Source organism: Chiloscyllium punctatum, chromosome 38, assembly GCF_047496795.1.
Source record: "Chiloscyllium punctatum isolate Juve2018m chromosome 38, sChiPun1.3, whole genome shotgun sequence".
Lineage (NCBI taxonomy): Eukaryota > Metazoa > Chordata > Chondrichthyes > Orectolobiformes > Hemiscylliidae > Chiloscyllium > Chiloscyllium punctatum.
The window spans coordinates 39,271,865-39,287,631 of record NC_092776.1 but is presented as its reverse complement, the minus strand read 5'-3'; the positions used below and the strand labels follow the sequence as shown (position 1 = coordinate 39,287,631).

Here is a 15,767-nt window from a genome sequence, read left to right as displayed (position 1 = left end):
TGAATAGGAAGGGGGTGGAGCTGGAGGGAAGGTGGCTGGGAATGCGACAGGTGGATGCAGGTGGGGACTGATGGTGAAAGGTCAGAGAGGAGGGTGGAGTGGATAGGTGGGATGGAAGATGGACGGGTGGGTGACAAGCGGGCAGTGCTGAGTTGGGGGGCTGGATATGAGATGAAGTGGTGGAGGGAAAATGAGGAAACTGGTGAAATCAACATTGATGCCATGTGGTTGGAGGGTCCCAAGGCAGGACATGAGGTGTTCTTTCTCCAGAAGTTGGGTGGCTAGGATTTGGTGGTGGAGGAAGCCCAGGATTTGCATGTCCTTGATAAGTTTCTCAACCCCATTCTCCCGCCTTCTCCCAGTAACCCTTGATCCCCTTGATACTCAAGAACCTACCTATCTCTCTCTTGAATATACTCAATGATCTGACCTCCACAACCTTCTGTGGCAATGAATTCCATAGGTTCCCCACTCTCTGCCTGAAGAAGCTTCTCCTTATCTCCATTCTAAAAAGTCTTCCCTTTACTCTAAGGCAGTGTCCTCGGGTCCTAGCCTCTCCAACCAATGGTAACATCTTTCCTACATCCACTCTGTCCAAGCCATTCATATTCTGTATGTTTCAATTAGATTCCCCCTCATCCTTCAAAACCCCATCAAGTATAGACCCAGAGTCCTCAAATGTTCCTCACGTGACATAAATGGAATAATTCCATATTATTGCAGAATTATCTCAGGCAAGGTAATCTCAACATGAAGTCATTCAGAGCTTTTAAGAGATAGTGGCATTATTTGTATTATAACACTGACAAGCTCCCACAAATTTCACAAATCCTTAAATAAACACAGGCAATGTTTTAAATTTAAAACTTATAGCCTGTGTCAATATTCAAGATTAGTCTTACTTTTGTTTAGATTTTAGAGCAGTAGCTATATTGGTCTAAATCAGAAGCCAGATGGTGAAGGCTAGTACTAGAGGCAATCTCTATAAAATTTCTTTATAGAGATACACATTACTAATAGGCACCTCCTTACCCAACAACTGCAGTTTCAGATTGAAACTGAACGTGCAAATCCCCAGTTAAGCCACCACATGTATAGAATTAAACATCATTAAAATGAAATTATTAAAATTTGATGAAATGTTCTCAGAATTAAATTCTTAGTGCACAACTGACTAGCAAATTTGCAGGGGTACAAGTGCAGATTTTGATACAGAATCAAAACATTTTACCAAACAGACTGCTGTCATCACATGCAACAGTAGGTATGGCTTGGTTGAGCACCTGGCTGCTTCACCCATGACCATAATGCAATAGAATTCTTCACTGGGATAGAAAGTGAAATAGTCCAATCTGAGCCGTAGGTCCTAAACTTACAAAAGAAACTATGAAGGTGTGAGTGGTGTACAATGACATGAATGACAGAAGTGAATGTGGTATTGCCAAGTTTGTGGATGTCACAAAAATAGCTGGGAACGCAAGTAGTAAGGATGACACAATTAATCTACAGAAGGATATAGATAGGCTTGGTGAGTGAGCAACAGCCTGGTAGATAACATATTGTGGGAAAGTATGAGGTTATGCACCTTGATAAGAGTAGACAAGTTGAATATTTAAATGGAGAAAGACTGCAGAAAGCTTTAATCAAAAAAAGCTAGCTCCAAATATTAGGGAACATGAATGGACTGTTGACCTTTATTTCAAAGACCATGGAGTATGAAAATAGGGAGGTCTTGCTAAAGAGATGCAATGCATGAGTCAGACTAACCCTGACTATTCTAATCAGTTTTCATCCTACTTTCTGAGGATAAATATACTGGCATTGGAGGCAGTGCAGAGAAGATTCTCTCCGTGATACTGGTATGGATGGTTTTGAAACATAAGATTCATAAGGGTAGAGGTTTCCACTTGTGGGAGAGTCTAAGATGAGAGGGAATAATCTCAGAGTAAGCAGTCACCCATTTAAAAAAGAAATGCAGACGTTTTCTCCATGAGGGCAGTGAATCTGTGGAATTCTTCAATGCAAAGGGCTGTCAGGATTGGTTACATAATCAAGACTGAGATGGACAGTTTTTAATGAATAAGGAAATCAAGAGTTATGGGGATAAGGCAGGAAATTGGATTTGAGGATTATCAGATCAACCATCATTGAATGGTAGAGTAGACTCAATATACCGAATAGCCTATTTCTGCTCCTATATCTTATAACCTTATGAGTGAAAGGTTGAAATTGATCGGCAACTTCACAAAAAGTTAGGACAGTGGGCAGTTAATGATTCATATTTAAGGAATAAATGCATGGCCCATTGCAACAATTATACATTCTTTACACCTGAAAAACAGAGCCAAGAAAATGTTATAGAAATAGAGCCAAAAACTGAAATGAATCGTTGTCTTGGATCCGTACAGGGGTCATATAAAGTTGTCAGAAAATATTAGCAAGATTGAGAATTGGAAACGCGTTACAATTCTGCAAAGGAGCACTGAGAGGTTGATTAAGATGAATAAAAGGTACAAGTGAGTACGCAAAGAACATAAAAGTAATTATAAGCGGTTTTGCAAAAATGTAAAAAGGAAATGATTAGTCCAGACAAATGTAAGCCCCTTATAAAAGATGTAATAACAGGTCACTTACAAAATACCAAACCTTATGCAAGGTCAACATGAATTTACGAAAGAGAAATTATGTTTGACAAACTTTATTTGGATTATCAGAATAATATCAATAAGATACCACATAAGGGGTTACCATTGAAAATAAGAGCAGACGGAATTGGTGGTAATATGTTGGTATGGATTGAGAATTTATTCGCAGACAATAAATGGGTCATTTTCAGAATGGAAGGCAGTGATGTGTTTGGTATCGCAGACGTAGGTGTTTGGACCCCAGCTATTCACAATATATGTCAATCATTTGGATAAGGGAATCAAACTTTATAATTCAAAATTTGCTAATGACACAAAAAGTTGGGGGGATTGTGAATGGTGAAGAGAATGCAAAGAGGTTTCAGAGTGAATACGATATGTGGAGTGAGTGGGCAAATTGTTTGGCAGATGCAATACAACGTAGGTGAGTGCGAAATTTTCCAGTTCTGTAGGAAAATCAGAATGGCAGAATATAATCTAAATTGTGCTAGATTAGGAAATGTTGGTATTCAAAGGGACTTGGGTGTCCTTGCACACCAGTCACTGAAAGCAAGTATGCAAATGCAACAAGGAGTTAGGAAGGCAAATGGTTTGTTGGCCTTTATTGCAACAGTGTTTGAGTACAGGAACAAAAAAGTCAGCACAGGCCTGTTCTATGCCTGGAATATTGTGTGCAGTTTTGGTCTCTTTATCTAAGAAAAGATATACAGCTTAGAGGGAGTGCAGCAAAGATTCACCAGACTGATTACTGGGATTGCAGGCTTGTCGTGTGAGAATAGATTGGGTCAAATGGACCTTTGATCACTGGAGTTTAAAAAGAATGAGAGGGCATCTCATTAAAACAATTCGAACAGGGCTAGACAGAGTGGATGCAGGGATGAGATTTCCCTTGGCCAGGGGTCCACAAAAAAAGGTAATGACCTGAGGATATGAGTAGACTATTTCTGACTGACGGAAAGAGAAATGTTTTCACTCAGAGGGTGGGGAACTTGTGGCATTCTTTGCCACAAAATGCTATAGAGGCCAAGATAAAGAATGAAATAAATAGAAGTTCAAGGCGTCAAGAGAGTATAGGGAGAGAGCAAGAATATGACAATGGCATTTTGCCATGATCATGGTGAATGGTGACATGGGCTCAATGAGCTGAAAGGTCTACTCTCACTCCTATTTTCTAAGTTGTTTATTAGGATGCCAATCTAAGGTAGCAAAGTTTTATCTTCGGTCTAGCTCCAATCAAGAAGCAAAAGTTGTTGCCTAACATTCATTTCAACAAACATATGTAAGGCTAATTGGTCCAAACCAAATGCTGGCAGTATTTTGATGATCAAGGTAATATATTTCGAGTCATCAAAGATATTGTGGAATATAGAGAAGTAGATCAAGTGAATAACAGATCTGGATTAACGTAACTGAACTCTGAACCGTAGTGGGAGAAAGTGAGGACTGCAGATGCTGGAGATCAGAGCTGAAAAATGTGTTGCTGGAAAAGCACAGCAGGTCAGGCAGCATCCAAGGAGCAGGAGAATCGACGTTTCGGGCATAAGCCCTTCTTCAGGATTCCTGAAGAAGGGCTTCTGCCCGAAATGTCGATTCTCCAGCTCCTTGGATGCTGCCTGACCTGCTGCGCTTTTCTGAACAGTAGTGACCGATTGTTGAGGATGAAAACATCAGAAAATAGAAGATGAAAGATCCTCTGGAAAGTGGAATCAATATTTTCAATAAAAGTAAAATTGCCTATGTAACATGGTGGGAGATCAACTTGTACTGCACAAAAATTATTCCATTTATTTAATAGTAGGAAGGAGTTTAAACAAGTGAGAATGAACCATATGTATAACTCACTCTCTCTTCATGTCAGTCCCCCCTTCCCAGCAATAAATCTGGAAAACCTTCACCGTACTCTGTCCATTGCCAGAATATCCTTTCTTAGATAAGAAGACCAAAATGCCACACAACACTCCAGATGTGGCATCACAAGGCTCTAAATAATTATAGTCAGACATCCCTGCTCCTATCCTTGAATCTTCTCACTATGCACCCCAACGTACCATTTGTCTTCTTCACCTGCTGCACCTGCATGCTTACTTCCAGTAACTTGAATACAAGAATACCAGGTCCTTTCCCAGTCCGTCACCATTCAGAGAATAATCTACCTTCCTGTTTTTGCTACCAAATTGGACCACTTCACATTTACCCACATGATACTTCATCTGCATTCGGCACTCATTCAACTTGTCTAAATCACATAAGCATCTCTGCATCCTCCACACAGTTCACCCTCCCATCCAGTTTTATTCTTTCCTCTCTGTCCAAAAGTTAGCCCGATCATGGGGCATTATATTATTGTGTTCATGGTTCAGTTTCTTTATAAAAGCTCCAGTGAATGATCTTTTCAGTGCAATGTTTAGGCAACTTGGCAGCTTTTTTTTCAAGTGACATGGTGAAAAGAGCATGGTCAAGCTGAATTATCCACGGGGATCATGAACTACAAATCACAGTAACAGAAAATTAGCAATCAGTTGTATTTACTCAAAGTTACCACCCTAAATATTGAAAGTGAAAAACCTGGCCACAGAATTCTCTTTCTGCACAGATGGAAAAATGTATTAAATAGCACTGAATTGATGTGGGTGGGAAATACATTTACTGCTACATTTCAAGTTTTTTGAATAATTTAAGAAGTTACAACATACATTTTGATACATCTGAAGTGTTAACCATACAGGAGGTGTCAACTTGATATGTATAGGAAGATAATGTGAGAAAGTTTTAAGTCACATGTACTGCTGAAGACTGCCAAAAACACATAAATGTGTGATCTACAGTAAAATAAACTGAAAGCTATTTACAAAAAAAGTGCCATAAACTGATTTGCCCAAAGATTAATATTCATATTATATCTACTTATTGGAGCAGGAACTGCCAATCCCACTGATTATAATCTATTTTAATTATTTTTTTAAAAACCATGAGTGCAAAATTCAATTGTGCAGTGAATGCCACCGGACACTTAATTGTGTGCCACTGAAATGGGTGCACACAGCTGTGAACCTGCATGCACTTGACACTTGCTGAATTGACACAGACCTGACCTAATACTCCTCCACTGGCTGATATAGCTCCAGGATTCCAGATCCTGGCAAAACCTACATTGTTAGATCTTGAAAAAAAGAAGCATTTGGGCTCCACATTCAAGTTAATTTAAGTGCCAATCAACCTGATTGCAGGCAGGATAAATGTTTTGATCTTATTCTATTGCAAGGTGTCTGAAAGTACTCAGGTGTGTTTCCTGATAAGTTTTAGTGCATTCCTGAATTTGCCAGAGGAAATGTTCTCATTCAAACAGGGATGGCAGGTCCGTACAATGTCTGCACAAGTTTGCATGTTGTGATGGCAATGCCTTTATGTCATGACCATAAGAAGGAGTTGGAGCAGATACTGCGGAGATGGCAAGCTCTAAGCCATGGCCTATTCTCAGTTAGGTCTGGACTCCTCTGCTACATGTCAGTGACAGGAGGAAGTCAATTCCCTTTCAGCTTTTCACCCAAGTCCATTGCAATTGTACTTGTCTGCCACCTTTCCTTCTAGTGAACTCACAAACAAATGATCCTTTACTCCCCAACCTAGCAGTAGCCCACTTGTACCCAGTGTTTTACCACATGTGGATGGTACCTCTATACCATGCTTAAAGTGACAGGCAGTGTCTATGAGCACGTGCCTACAAGCGGCAGGTCAACTGACAGGGCCATTTTGTTTGTGCTGCATTGTTACTCTTTTATCCTCCTGGGGCAACTGTGGCTGGGTTATTAGAAGCTCTTGCATCTCTGAAAGCAGAAACTTAAAGTCTGAGGAAAGATGGGAGTGGTGTATTAGAAAGCAGGAAGGAGGCACCATGGTCACACCATCAGTAGCATCCTCATCATGCCAGATAGCAGAACAAGGGTATGTTGGAAGTTGAGAAGCAGCATAAGGCAGGAAAATATCACCTTTCTCAATGTTGTCAATGACATTGAGTGTTGTGGACCTTGGTGCAGCTGGTCACATCATGCTGAGAGTGAATACCTCCATCAGGCTTAGGACATGCAAGAGGTCCTTGCACACCCCCCCGCCCCCCCCCCAACCCCCACCCCCCTCCCCCTCCCCCATCAGCTCTGTCCTACTACCTTTGATTTTGTGTCTTCTCATTCTGCAAGGGAGAGGACAGGATGTCAGCAGGTTTGTAATCCATGTCTTGTACAGCTGCAACATGACCTTCCAACTCCTATACTCAGTCCACTGACCAATAAAGGAAAGCACATCAAACAACTTCTTCACTAAGCTATCTACCTGTAAGTCCACTTTCAAGGAACAATGAACCTGCACTCCAAGGTCTCTTTGTTCAGCAAAATCCATAAGATCTTACAATTAAGTGTATAAGTCCTGCCTTGATTTGCCTTTCCAAAATGCAGCACCTCAAATGTATCTAAATTAAACTCCATCTGCCCATTGGCCCATCTGATCAAGGTACCATTGTACTCTGAGGTAACCTCCATCGCTGTCCACCACACCTCCAATTTTGGTGTCATCCTCACACAGTGTTGGGTGTGGGAGGGGCGGCAGTGTTGGGACTGAGGGACAACGTCAGTGTTGAGACTGGAGACAATATTGGAACTGGGGGAACAGTGTAAGTGTTGGAAGTGTCGGACAGTGTTGGGTCTGGGGACAGTGTCAATATTGGGACTGGGGAACAGTGTTTGGATTCGGTGACAGTGTCAGGACTCAATGACAGTGTCAGTGTTGGGACTGGGGGCAATGTTGTTTTATGAAGATGTAGGTGTACCTTTAAGAGAGTTAAAAGCAGCAGAGCTACCAAACACAGCACTGTGTTCTCAATAAGGCAACAATACAACACTGGGTCGAACAACTCGATTAGTTCGTTGTCTAGAGACAAAAAAACAAATTCGAATTCAGCTAATCGATTAAATTATGCCCCCCCTCAAAAAAAATTTCCAATCAAGTTTGAGTTGAATATATTGACAAACCTAAAAGCCAATGACAAAATCCGATGTTCTGGGCTATAAGACTAGGGGAAAATTGAACAGTTGGGAGGAGAAGTGCCAAGTCCTAGCATGTAACGGACTGCTTGAAAAATAAATCTCTCTTAAAAGTACCTTTTTGATCAGTAACCTGTAAAATTCCTAGCAAGGAGAAAATAAGACACAGGACGATCCGAAGACAACCTACAACTGCCTGCTTTTGAGATAAGAAGTGTTGTTTTGTAAATCTTGATCGGGACTTTTATCAGACTAGTATTATAGAAGGGAAGGTAAAAGATAGGTTAGGGAAAGAAATTGTAAATGGTGATTAGTTAATTATTCTCTGTTATACTTTAAGAAATAAAGTTGTTAATTTTTAATTTACATAGTTCTTGGCCAGTCAAAGTTTTACAGATTACTGCACGGGATAAATCTTTTCTGTGCTGCTGTTTTAAATTAAGCAGGAGTGTTTACCCCATGTCGTAGCAATCTGGGGGCTCAGGTCCATGATTTGAACTGGTTTAGACAGATTTGAATAGATTTAGGGGTACGAAAAATCCTAGCAGATTTAAACACTTGCAGGTTAGTGTCCTAGATCTTTAAATAAAACATAGGTGAGACAATTTATTTAATTTTGATGACTTGGTGGCTGATTAAATTGAAAGTGAGAGAAATGGCTGTTAAAATTGCAAAAGAGGTTTGGGGATTTGAAGATGATTCTCAAATTTGCCAAGAAAGTTTAGAAGGAAAGAATAAGGCCACAATTTTAGAATTAGCAAATAAATTAGATTTGGGTTTAACCAAGGACAAAAGCAAAGCTGAAATTGTAAAGGGGTTACTCAAACACTTAGGTGTGTCAGAGAAACAAACTAGTGTAGTAGAGGTAGAAAAACATAAATTACAATTGAGGAAAATGGAGTTAGAAGATAAACAGAGAGAAAGAGAGGAAAAAGAGGGACAGAGAAAGAGAAAGAGAGAGAGGAAAAAAAGAGAGAAGGTTCTTGGCTAAGCAAGGAGAGAAAGAAGGAAGAAAGAAAGAGAAAGAGAAGAAAGGGAGAGAGAAAGAGAGAAAAAAAGGAGAAAGAGACAGAGAGAAGAAAGGGAGAGAGAGAAGAAAGGTAGGGAGAGAGAAGAAAGGGAGAAAGAAAGAGAGAGAAGAAAGGGAAAGAGAAAGACAGAGAGACGAAAGGGAGAAAGAAAGAGAGAGAGAGAATTTGAACTTGAGGAGTTGCGACTTAGACAGCAAAGTCAAGTAAATAGGATGGAAATTAAAAGAGAACGTAGTGATATACAATTATGTCAAAACTCTGCCACATTTCGATGAGAAAGATGTTGAAGACTTCTTTATTTCATTTGAAAAATTCTCTAGACAGATGGCGTGGTCTGAGGATTTATCGATAACGCTAGTTCAGACTAAACTGGTAGGCAGAGCTGGTGAGATATTTGCTGTGATGTCAGATGAGGTGTCATGAGATTACGAAGAGGTTAAACAGGCAATTTTAAGTGCTTATGAATTGGTATCAGAAGCATACAGACAGTGGTTCAGAAACACAAAGAAGGAACCAGGTCAGACTTAGGTTAAGTTCGAAAGAATTAGACATTGTCATTTTGATCAATTGGTGCATGCTTTGAAAATAGATCGGACATTTGAGGCTCCAGGAGAGATTATTCTGCTGGAGGAGTTTAAAAACTTACTCATGTGGAGGAACAGAAAGTTCAGGAAGTGAGAAAGGCAGCAGAATTAGCAGATGAGTACATGTTGGTGCCTAAGGCAGGTGTCCGTCCAGACTTTTGTCCTGTGAGGTATAGATGTTGGGAAAAGGGGAAATCCTACTCTACTAAACCAAAGGTAGAGAGCACTGGTAAGAGTTTGCCACAGGTTAAAGAAGCCCAAGAGGGTGGAAAGGAGGTGAAAGGCCTCAGGTGTTTCCACTGTGGTAAGGTGGGACACATAAAGTCACAGTGCTGGTCATTAAAGAAACGCACTGTGGGAAAAGATGTGGTAAAAGAAGCTAAGCCAGTGACATTAGTGCAGGTAGTAAAGGAGACTCCAACAAGAGCTGAGGAGCTGCAGGAGAGTGCACAGCTTAGGCGGGGGCTGGGTATGGAGTTAGTGCCTGATGTCTATAAAGCATTCACCTCTGTAGACTAACTTTACTCAGAAAGAATAGGGGAGATGGACGGGAAGTTATAATTTTGAGAGATACGGATCTAACCAGTTGCTGACAGTAGGGGGTGAGTGAATATGCACTCTTTTTGATCTGTTAACCCAGAGTGTGATAATTTGTGGGATAGATGGACAGAAATTTAGCATTCCCCTATGTACAATCAGGTTGGAGTGCCAACTTAAGACTGGGGAAGTAACAGTGGAAGTGATTGACAGTGTCAGTTGCAGGAATTCAGTTTGATTTGGCAGGATCCAAGGTGGGAGTAGCACCCCTTGTTGTGGAGAAGCGCAAGGAAGACCAAGAAACTGAGGCGTTAAAACAGAAATATCCTGGTATTTTCCTAGACTGTGTGGCAACCAGATCCCACTATCATAAATTACAGCATGAAGTGAAAAGTAAAGAGAAAGATGAAGGAGTTGAGGTTCAGTTAGCAGACATCCTGTTTGATGGAATGGTGCAGGAAAAACCTGAACAGACAGAGGGTCAGACAGAAGTGTTTAGTCCTGAAAGGCTAAGGGCCTTGCAACAGCAAGACAAGATATATATATGAATGCGTATCCTGAAAAGGAGGCGGAGAAGATTCTAGAGGGTTATTATCTGAAAGATAGAATCCTCAGATGGAAATGGAGACCACGCCAGGTTAGTACAGAGGAGATATGGGGCGACGTGCATAAGATTGTGTTGTCGGTAGCATACAGACAGGAAGTGTTACAGGTAGCACATAACTACCTGTAGGAGGTCACCTAGGGTTGCAAAAGTCTCAGGCTAAAGCACAGAAACATTTTTTGGCCTGGAATGCACAAGGATGTGGTTAACTTTTGCCATACGTGTCATACATATCAAATGGTTGGGTAAGCCACAGGCACCTTCGTTGCCAATTCCTGCATTTGAAGAACCTTTCACACGGGTTATAATTGATTATGTAGGTCCCCTCCTGAGAACTAAAAGTGGGAACCAGCACTTGTTAACCAAAATGGATGTGTCTACCAGATTTCCAGAGGCAATTCCATTGTGGAGTATCAAGGCAAAAAAGGTGATAGAGGAGTTAGTAGCTTTCTTCACGCGACATGGGCTACCCAGAGAGATTCGGTCGGACCAAGGTTCAAATTTTCCTGCTAGGCTGTTAAGGAGGTTATGGATAGTTTAGGTATACAGCACTTTAAATCCAGTGTGTATCATCCTGAATCCCAGGGAGCTTTAAAAAGGTGGCATCAGATCTTGAAGATAAAACAACACTCCTATCGGCTTAATCCTATCAAAGCCAGCCAGATCCAGGTGGAGGTGGAGGCATTGCTCGACGAGAACATCATTGAACCAATCCAGAGCGAGTGGAGTTTGCCAATCATCTTAGTTCCCAAATTGGATGGGACTGAACAACTCTTCGTGGATTATTGAAAGGTCAATGCTGTTACAAAATTGGACGCATATCCAATTCCTAGATTGGAGGACTGTATCAAGAAAGTCGGACAAGCTAGTTACATCACCAAGTTGGACTTACTGCATGGTTACAGGCAGATACCTTTATCAGAGATGGTGAAATAAATTTCTGCATTTGTAACCCCAAATGGGCTATATCAGTTTAAAGTGATGCCCTTTGGAATGAAGAACACACCCACCACATTCCAAACACTCATGAACAGAGTTGTGGCTGGGTTAACAAACCTATTTGGATGAAGACTTAGAGAAGCAAAACTGGTGATGAACTTAAATGAAATGGAATTTGCGAAAGCAAAAGTGACTTTCTTGGCACATAACATCAGTCATGGAAGGTTGACCCCACAGAACGTAAAGATGAAGGCTATCAAGGAATTTCCACAACAAACCTTGAAGAAAGATATGCTTCAATTTTTGGGACTCAGCGGATTCTATCGAAAGTTTGTTCCAAACTTCAGCAGTGTAGTGGCACTGTTAACCGATATGCTGAAGAAGAACACAAGGTTTCGGTGGACAGAACCATGCCAGGAGCATTCGACCATTTGAAATAGATATTAAGCACCAAACCAGTTTTAGCTACACCAAACTTTTCAAAACCTTTTAAAGTGGCCATCAATGCTAATGACATTAGAGTTGGATCTGTGCTTCGACAGGAAGGTAAGAATGGGATTGAACTGCCAGTCAGTTACTTTTTGGGGGAGATGAGCATCCACCTGAGGAAGTGCTCCCAGTTGGGGAGGGGGGAGCTGTTGTGTTTGGTGCTGGCCTTGCGGCATTTTGATGTATGTCATGAACGCTGTGTCGGAGACGAATGTGTGCACTGACCACGTTCTGCTTGCATTTTTGGAACGTTATGGGGATGGGAGTGTGGGACGGTTTCATTGGAGTCTTAGGTTACAGACTTTTAGTTTGGAAGTCATGTATGTTGCGGGTCAGGATAGTGTGGTCGCAGATGCGTTATCGCAGATTTAACTGATAGAGTTAAGATGAGATCTGGCTTTATTTAATGTTTGATATGTATATAGGTATATGGGATGAACTTAAGGTGAACTTATATGAAACTTATTGATATATTAGGGTAATGTGTTTAAAAGGTAGAAAACACATGATAGTTCTTTTCTTTTTAAGGGGGAGGTATTGTGAAGATGTGGGTGTACCTTTAAGAGAGTTAAAAGCAGCAGAACTACCAGACGCAGCACTAAGTGTTCTCAATAAGGCAACAATGCAACACTGGGTCGAACAACTCGATTTGTTCATTGCCTGGAGACAAAAAAACAAATTCAGTTTGCCCAATCAGTTAAAATATACCCCGAAAAGAAATACCGATTTCCAAACAAGTTTGAATTGAGTATATTAAGAGAAAGTGAGGACTGCAGATGCTGAAGTACCAGAATTGAAAAATGTGGTGCTGGAAAAACACGGCAGGCCAGGCAGCATCCAAGAAGCAGGAGAATCGACATTTCGGGCATAAGCCTGAAGAAGGGCTTATGCCCGAAACGTCGATTCTCCTGCTCCTCGGATGCTGCCTGGCCTGCTGTGTTTTTCCAGCACCACATTTTTCATCTCTGAATTAAGTATATTGACAATCTTAAAAGCCAATGATAGTCCAATGGTCTGGGCTATAAGACCAGGGGAAAATTGAACAGTTAAGAGGAGAAGTGCCAAATCCTAGCATGTAACAAACTGCTTGAGAAAAAAAAAATCTTTCTTAGAAGTACCTTTTTGATCAGTAACCTGTGACACAGAAATCCCTAGCAAGAAGACAAAAAGACACAGGACGATCTGAAGACAAGCACTTACAGCTGCCTGGTTTTGAGATAAGAAGTGTTGTTTTGTAAATCTTAATTGGGAGTTTTATCGGACTAGCATTTTAGAAGGGAAGGTCAAAGATAGGTTAGAGAAAGAAATTGAGTGGTTAGTTAATTATTCTCTGCTATACTTTAAGAAATAAAGTTGTTAATTTTTACTTTACATAGTACTTGGCCAGTCAAATATTTACAGATTACTGCATGGGATAAATCTTGTCTGTCACTGGCTTTAAATTAAGCAGGAGAGTTTACTCCGTGTCATAACAGTTGAGACTGGGAGACAATGAGAGTGATGCGGCTGAGGATAGTATTGGAACTGGGGGACAGAGTTGAGATTGGGGGACAGTGTCAGCATTGGGACTGGGGACAGTGTTGGGACTGGGGACAGTGTTCAGACTGTGGGACAGTGTTGGGACTGGGGACAGCGTTAGGACTGAGTAACAGTGTTGGGGCTGGGAACAGTGTTGGGATCCAGGGACAGTGTCAGTGTTGGGTGTGGGGATCAGTGTTGGGAGTGGGGGACAGTGTCAGTGTTAGGAATAGGAACAGTGTTGATATTGAGACTGGGGAACAGTGTTGAGACTGGGGGGATAGTGCCAGTGTTGGAACTGGGGGACAGAGTTGGGATTGGGGGACAGTGTCAGTGTTGGGACAGGGGACAGTGTTGGGACTGGGGGATAGTGTTGGGACTGGGGGACAGTGTTGGGACTAGGGGACAGTGTTGGGACTGGGGACAGTGTTGGGATTCAGGGACAGTGTCAGTTTGGGTCTGGGGGTCAGTGTTGAGACTGGAGGATAGTATTGGGACTGGGGGACAGTGTTGGGACTTGGGGTCAGTGTTGGGAATGGGGACAGTGTCAGTGTTGGGATTGGGGGGCAGTGTTGGATCTGGGGGAGAGTGTCCATGTTGGGATTTGGGAACTGTGTCAGGACTCGGTGACAGTGCCAGTGTTGGGATTGGGGGGGCAGTGTCAGGGTCGGTGTCAGTGTCAGTGTTGGGGCTGGGGACAGTGTTAGTGTTGGGATTGGGGGATAGTGTTAGGCCTGGGGGACAGTGCCAGTGTTGGGACTGGGGGCAGTGTCAGTGTTGGGACTGGGGGGGCATGTCAATGTTGGGACTGGGGGGCAGTGTCAGTATTGGAACTGGGGGACAGTGTTGGGACTGGGGGGGCAGTGTCAGTGTTGGGACTGGGTACAGTGTCAGTGTTGGGATTGGGGATAGTGTTAGGACTGGGAGGCAGTGTCAGTGTCGGGATTCAGGGACAGTGTTGGGACTGGGGGACAGTGCCAGTGTTGGGACTGGGGGCAGTGTCAGTGTTGGGACTGGGGGGGCATGTCAATGTTGGGACTGGGGGGCAGTGTCAGTATTGGAACTGGGGGACAGTGTTGGGACTGGGGGGGCAGTGTCAGTGTTGGGACTGGGTACAGTGTCAGTGTTGGGATTGGGGATAGTGTTAGGACTGGGAGGCAGTGTCAGTGTTGGGATTCAGGGACAGTGTTGGGACTGGGGGGCAGTGTCAGTGTTGGGACTGGGGGACAGTGTTGGGACAGGGGGGCAGTGTCAGTATTGGAACTGGGGGACAGTGTTGGGACTGGGGGGGGCAGTGTCAGTGTTGGGACTGGGTACAGTGTCAGTGTTGGGACTGGGGGATAGTGTTAGGACTGGGGGGCAGTATCAGTGTTGGGATTCAGGGACAGTGTTGGGACTGGGGGACAGCGTCAGTGTTGGGATTCAGGGACAGGTTTGGGACTGGGGGGGGGTTCTGTGTCAGTGTTGGAACTGGGGGCAGTGTCAATGTTGGGACTGCTGGCGGGGGGACTAGAGGACAGTCTGTACTCAGCACAACCTGCTCTTTATGCACCCCTCCGCTGGGGTTCCCGGAACTCCTGTTCCTGAGCTCGGTGACTGCCTCACCTGTAAGCTGGCCATTTGAAGGATGTCCTCTGGTAAGCTCTCCAACCCCTTTCCGCTGAGATCCATCATGTTACACTGGGTTGGGGCCGACCCCTCAGTCGGCAGGTGGCCAGCTCTGGCCAGTCGGTCCTGGATGTCCCCATGCTCCATCTGAGCCCCCCCTGCCCTGGCCGGGCCACCCTCCGCTCCGACTGTGTCTTCGCACAAACACCGCAGTCTCCATAGCGACGTACAGACACGTCTGAGCACCAACAAAGCGGCTGCAGAGTACTCGCACAAAGTGCAATCGCCCTGAGCTCTGAGCAAGAGGACTGGAGACTGGAAACCTTCACAAAGTGAATTGGTTATCTTAACAAAAATAAAGCTGAAATACACTGCAGGTTAATTTGTTTTCTTGTTTTTACAGTTGGAGTATTCATTTAGAACATTAATGTACCTTTATTACCGCAGGTGGTCCAGTTCGTTATTTTCAGCATTTTTTGTTTGCCCTGGATATACATGTTTGCTTTACAGACCTCTTACTACATGACTATTGAATACATGAATTTTATCTCACTGGGAGCACTTGGAACATAGTGTTTCAAGTTCCACCTTTTATCCTTATCTGGGTAGTGCTGTTGGAATAGTCCTATAGAGGGATAGGTGTATAAAGAGAGCAGACCAGTAAGGGAAACAGAGGGACAGTTTTATCAGCAGTATCATTTGATTTACAAATTGTAATGCTACAACATGATATCTTGAAGTATATATTTTAGTTGCTTCTGTGTCTTCTTTTTTGAAAT

General features: G+C 42.8%; 1 protein-coding gene across 1 annotated transcript in view; it reads right to left on the bottom strand.

Annotated features, from left to right (window-relative positions):
- The window catches only part of LOC140463727 (leucine-rich repeat-containing protein 27-like), a 76,487-nt gene extending 61,353 nt beyond the window's left edge, over nt 1-15,134 (bottom strand). The window contains exon 1 of the mRNA XM_072558073.1: nt 14,986-15,134. Coding sequence (XP_072414174.1) covers nt 14,986-15,054 — 69 coding nt within the window. The 5' untranslated portion in view covers nt 15,055-15,134. The remainder of the gene's footprint in view (nt 1-14,985) is intronic.
- Nucleotides 15,135-15,767: the final 633 nt, after the last annotated feature.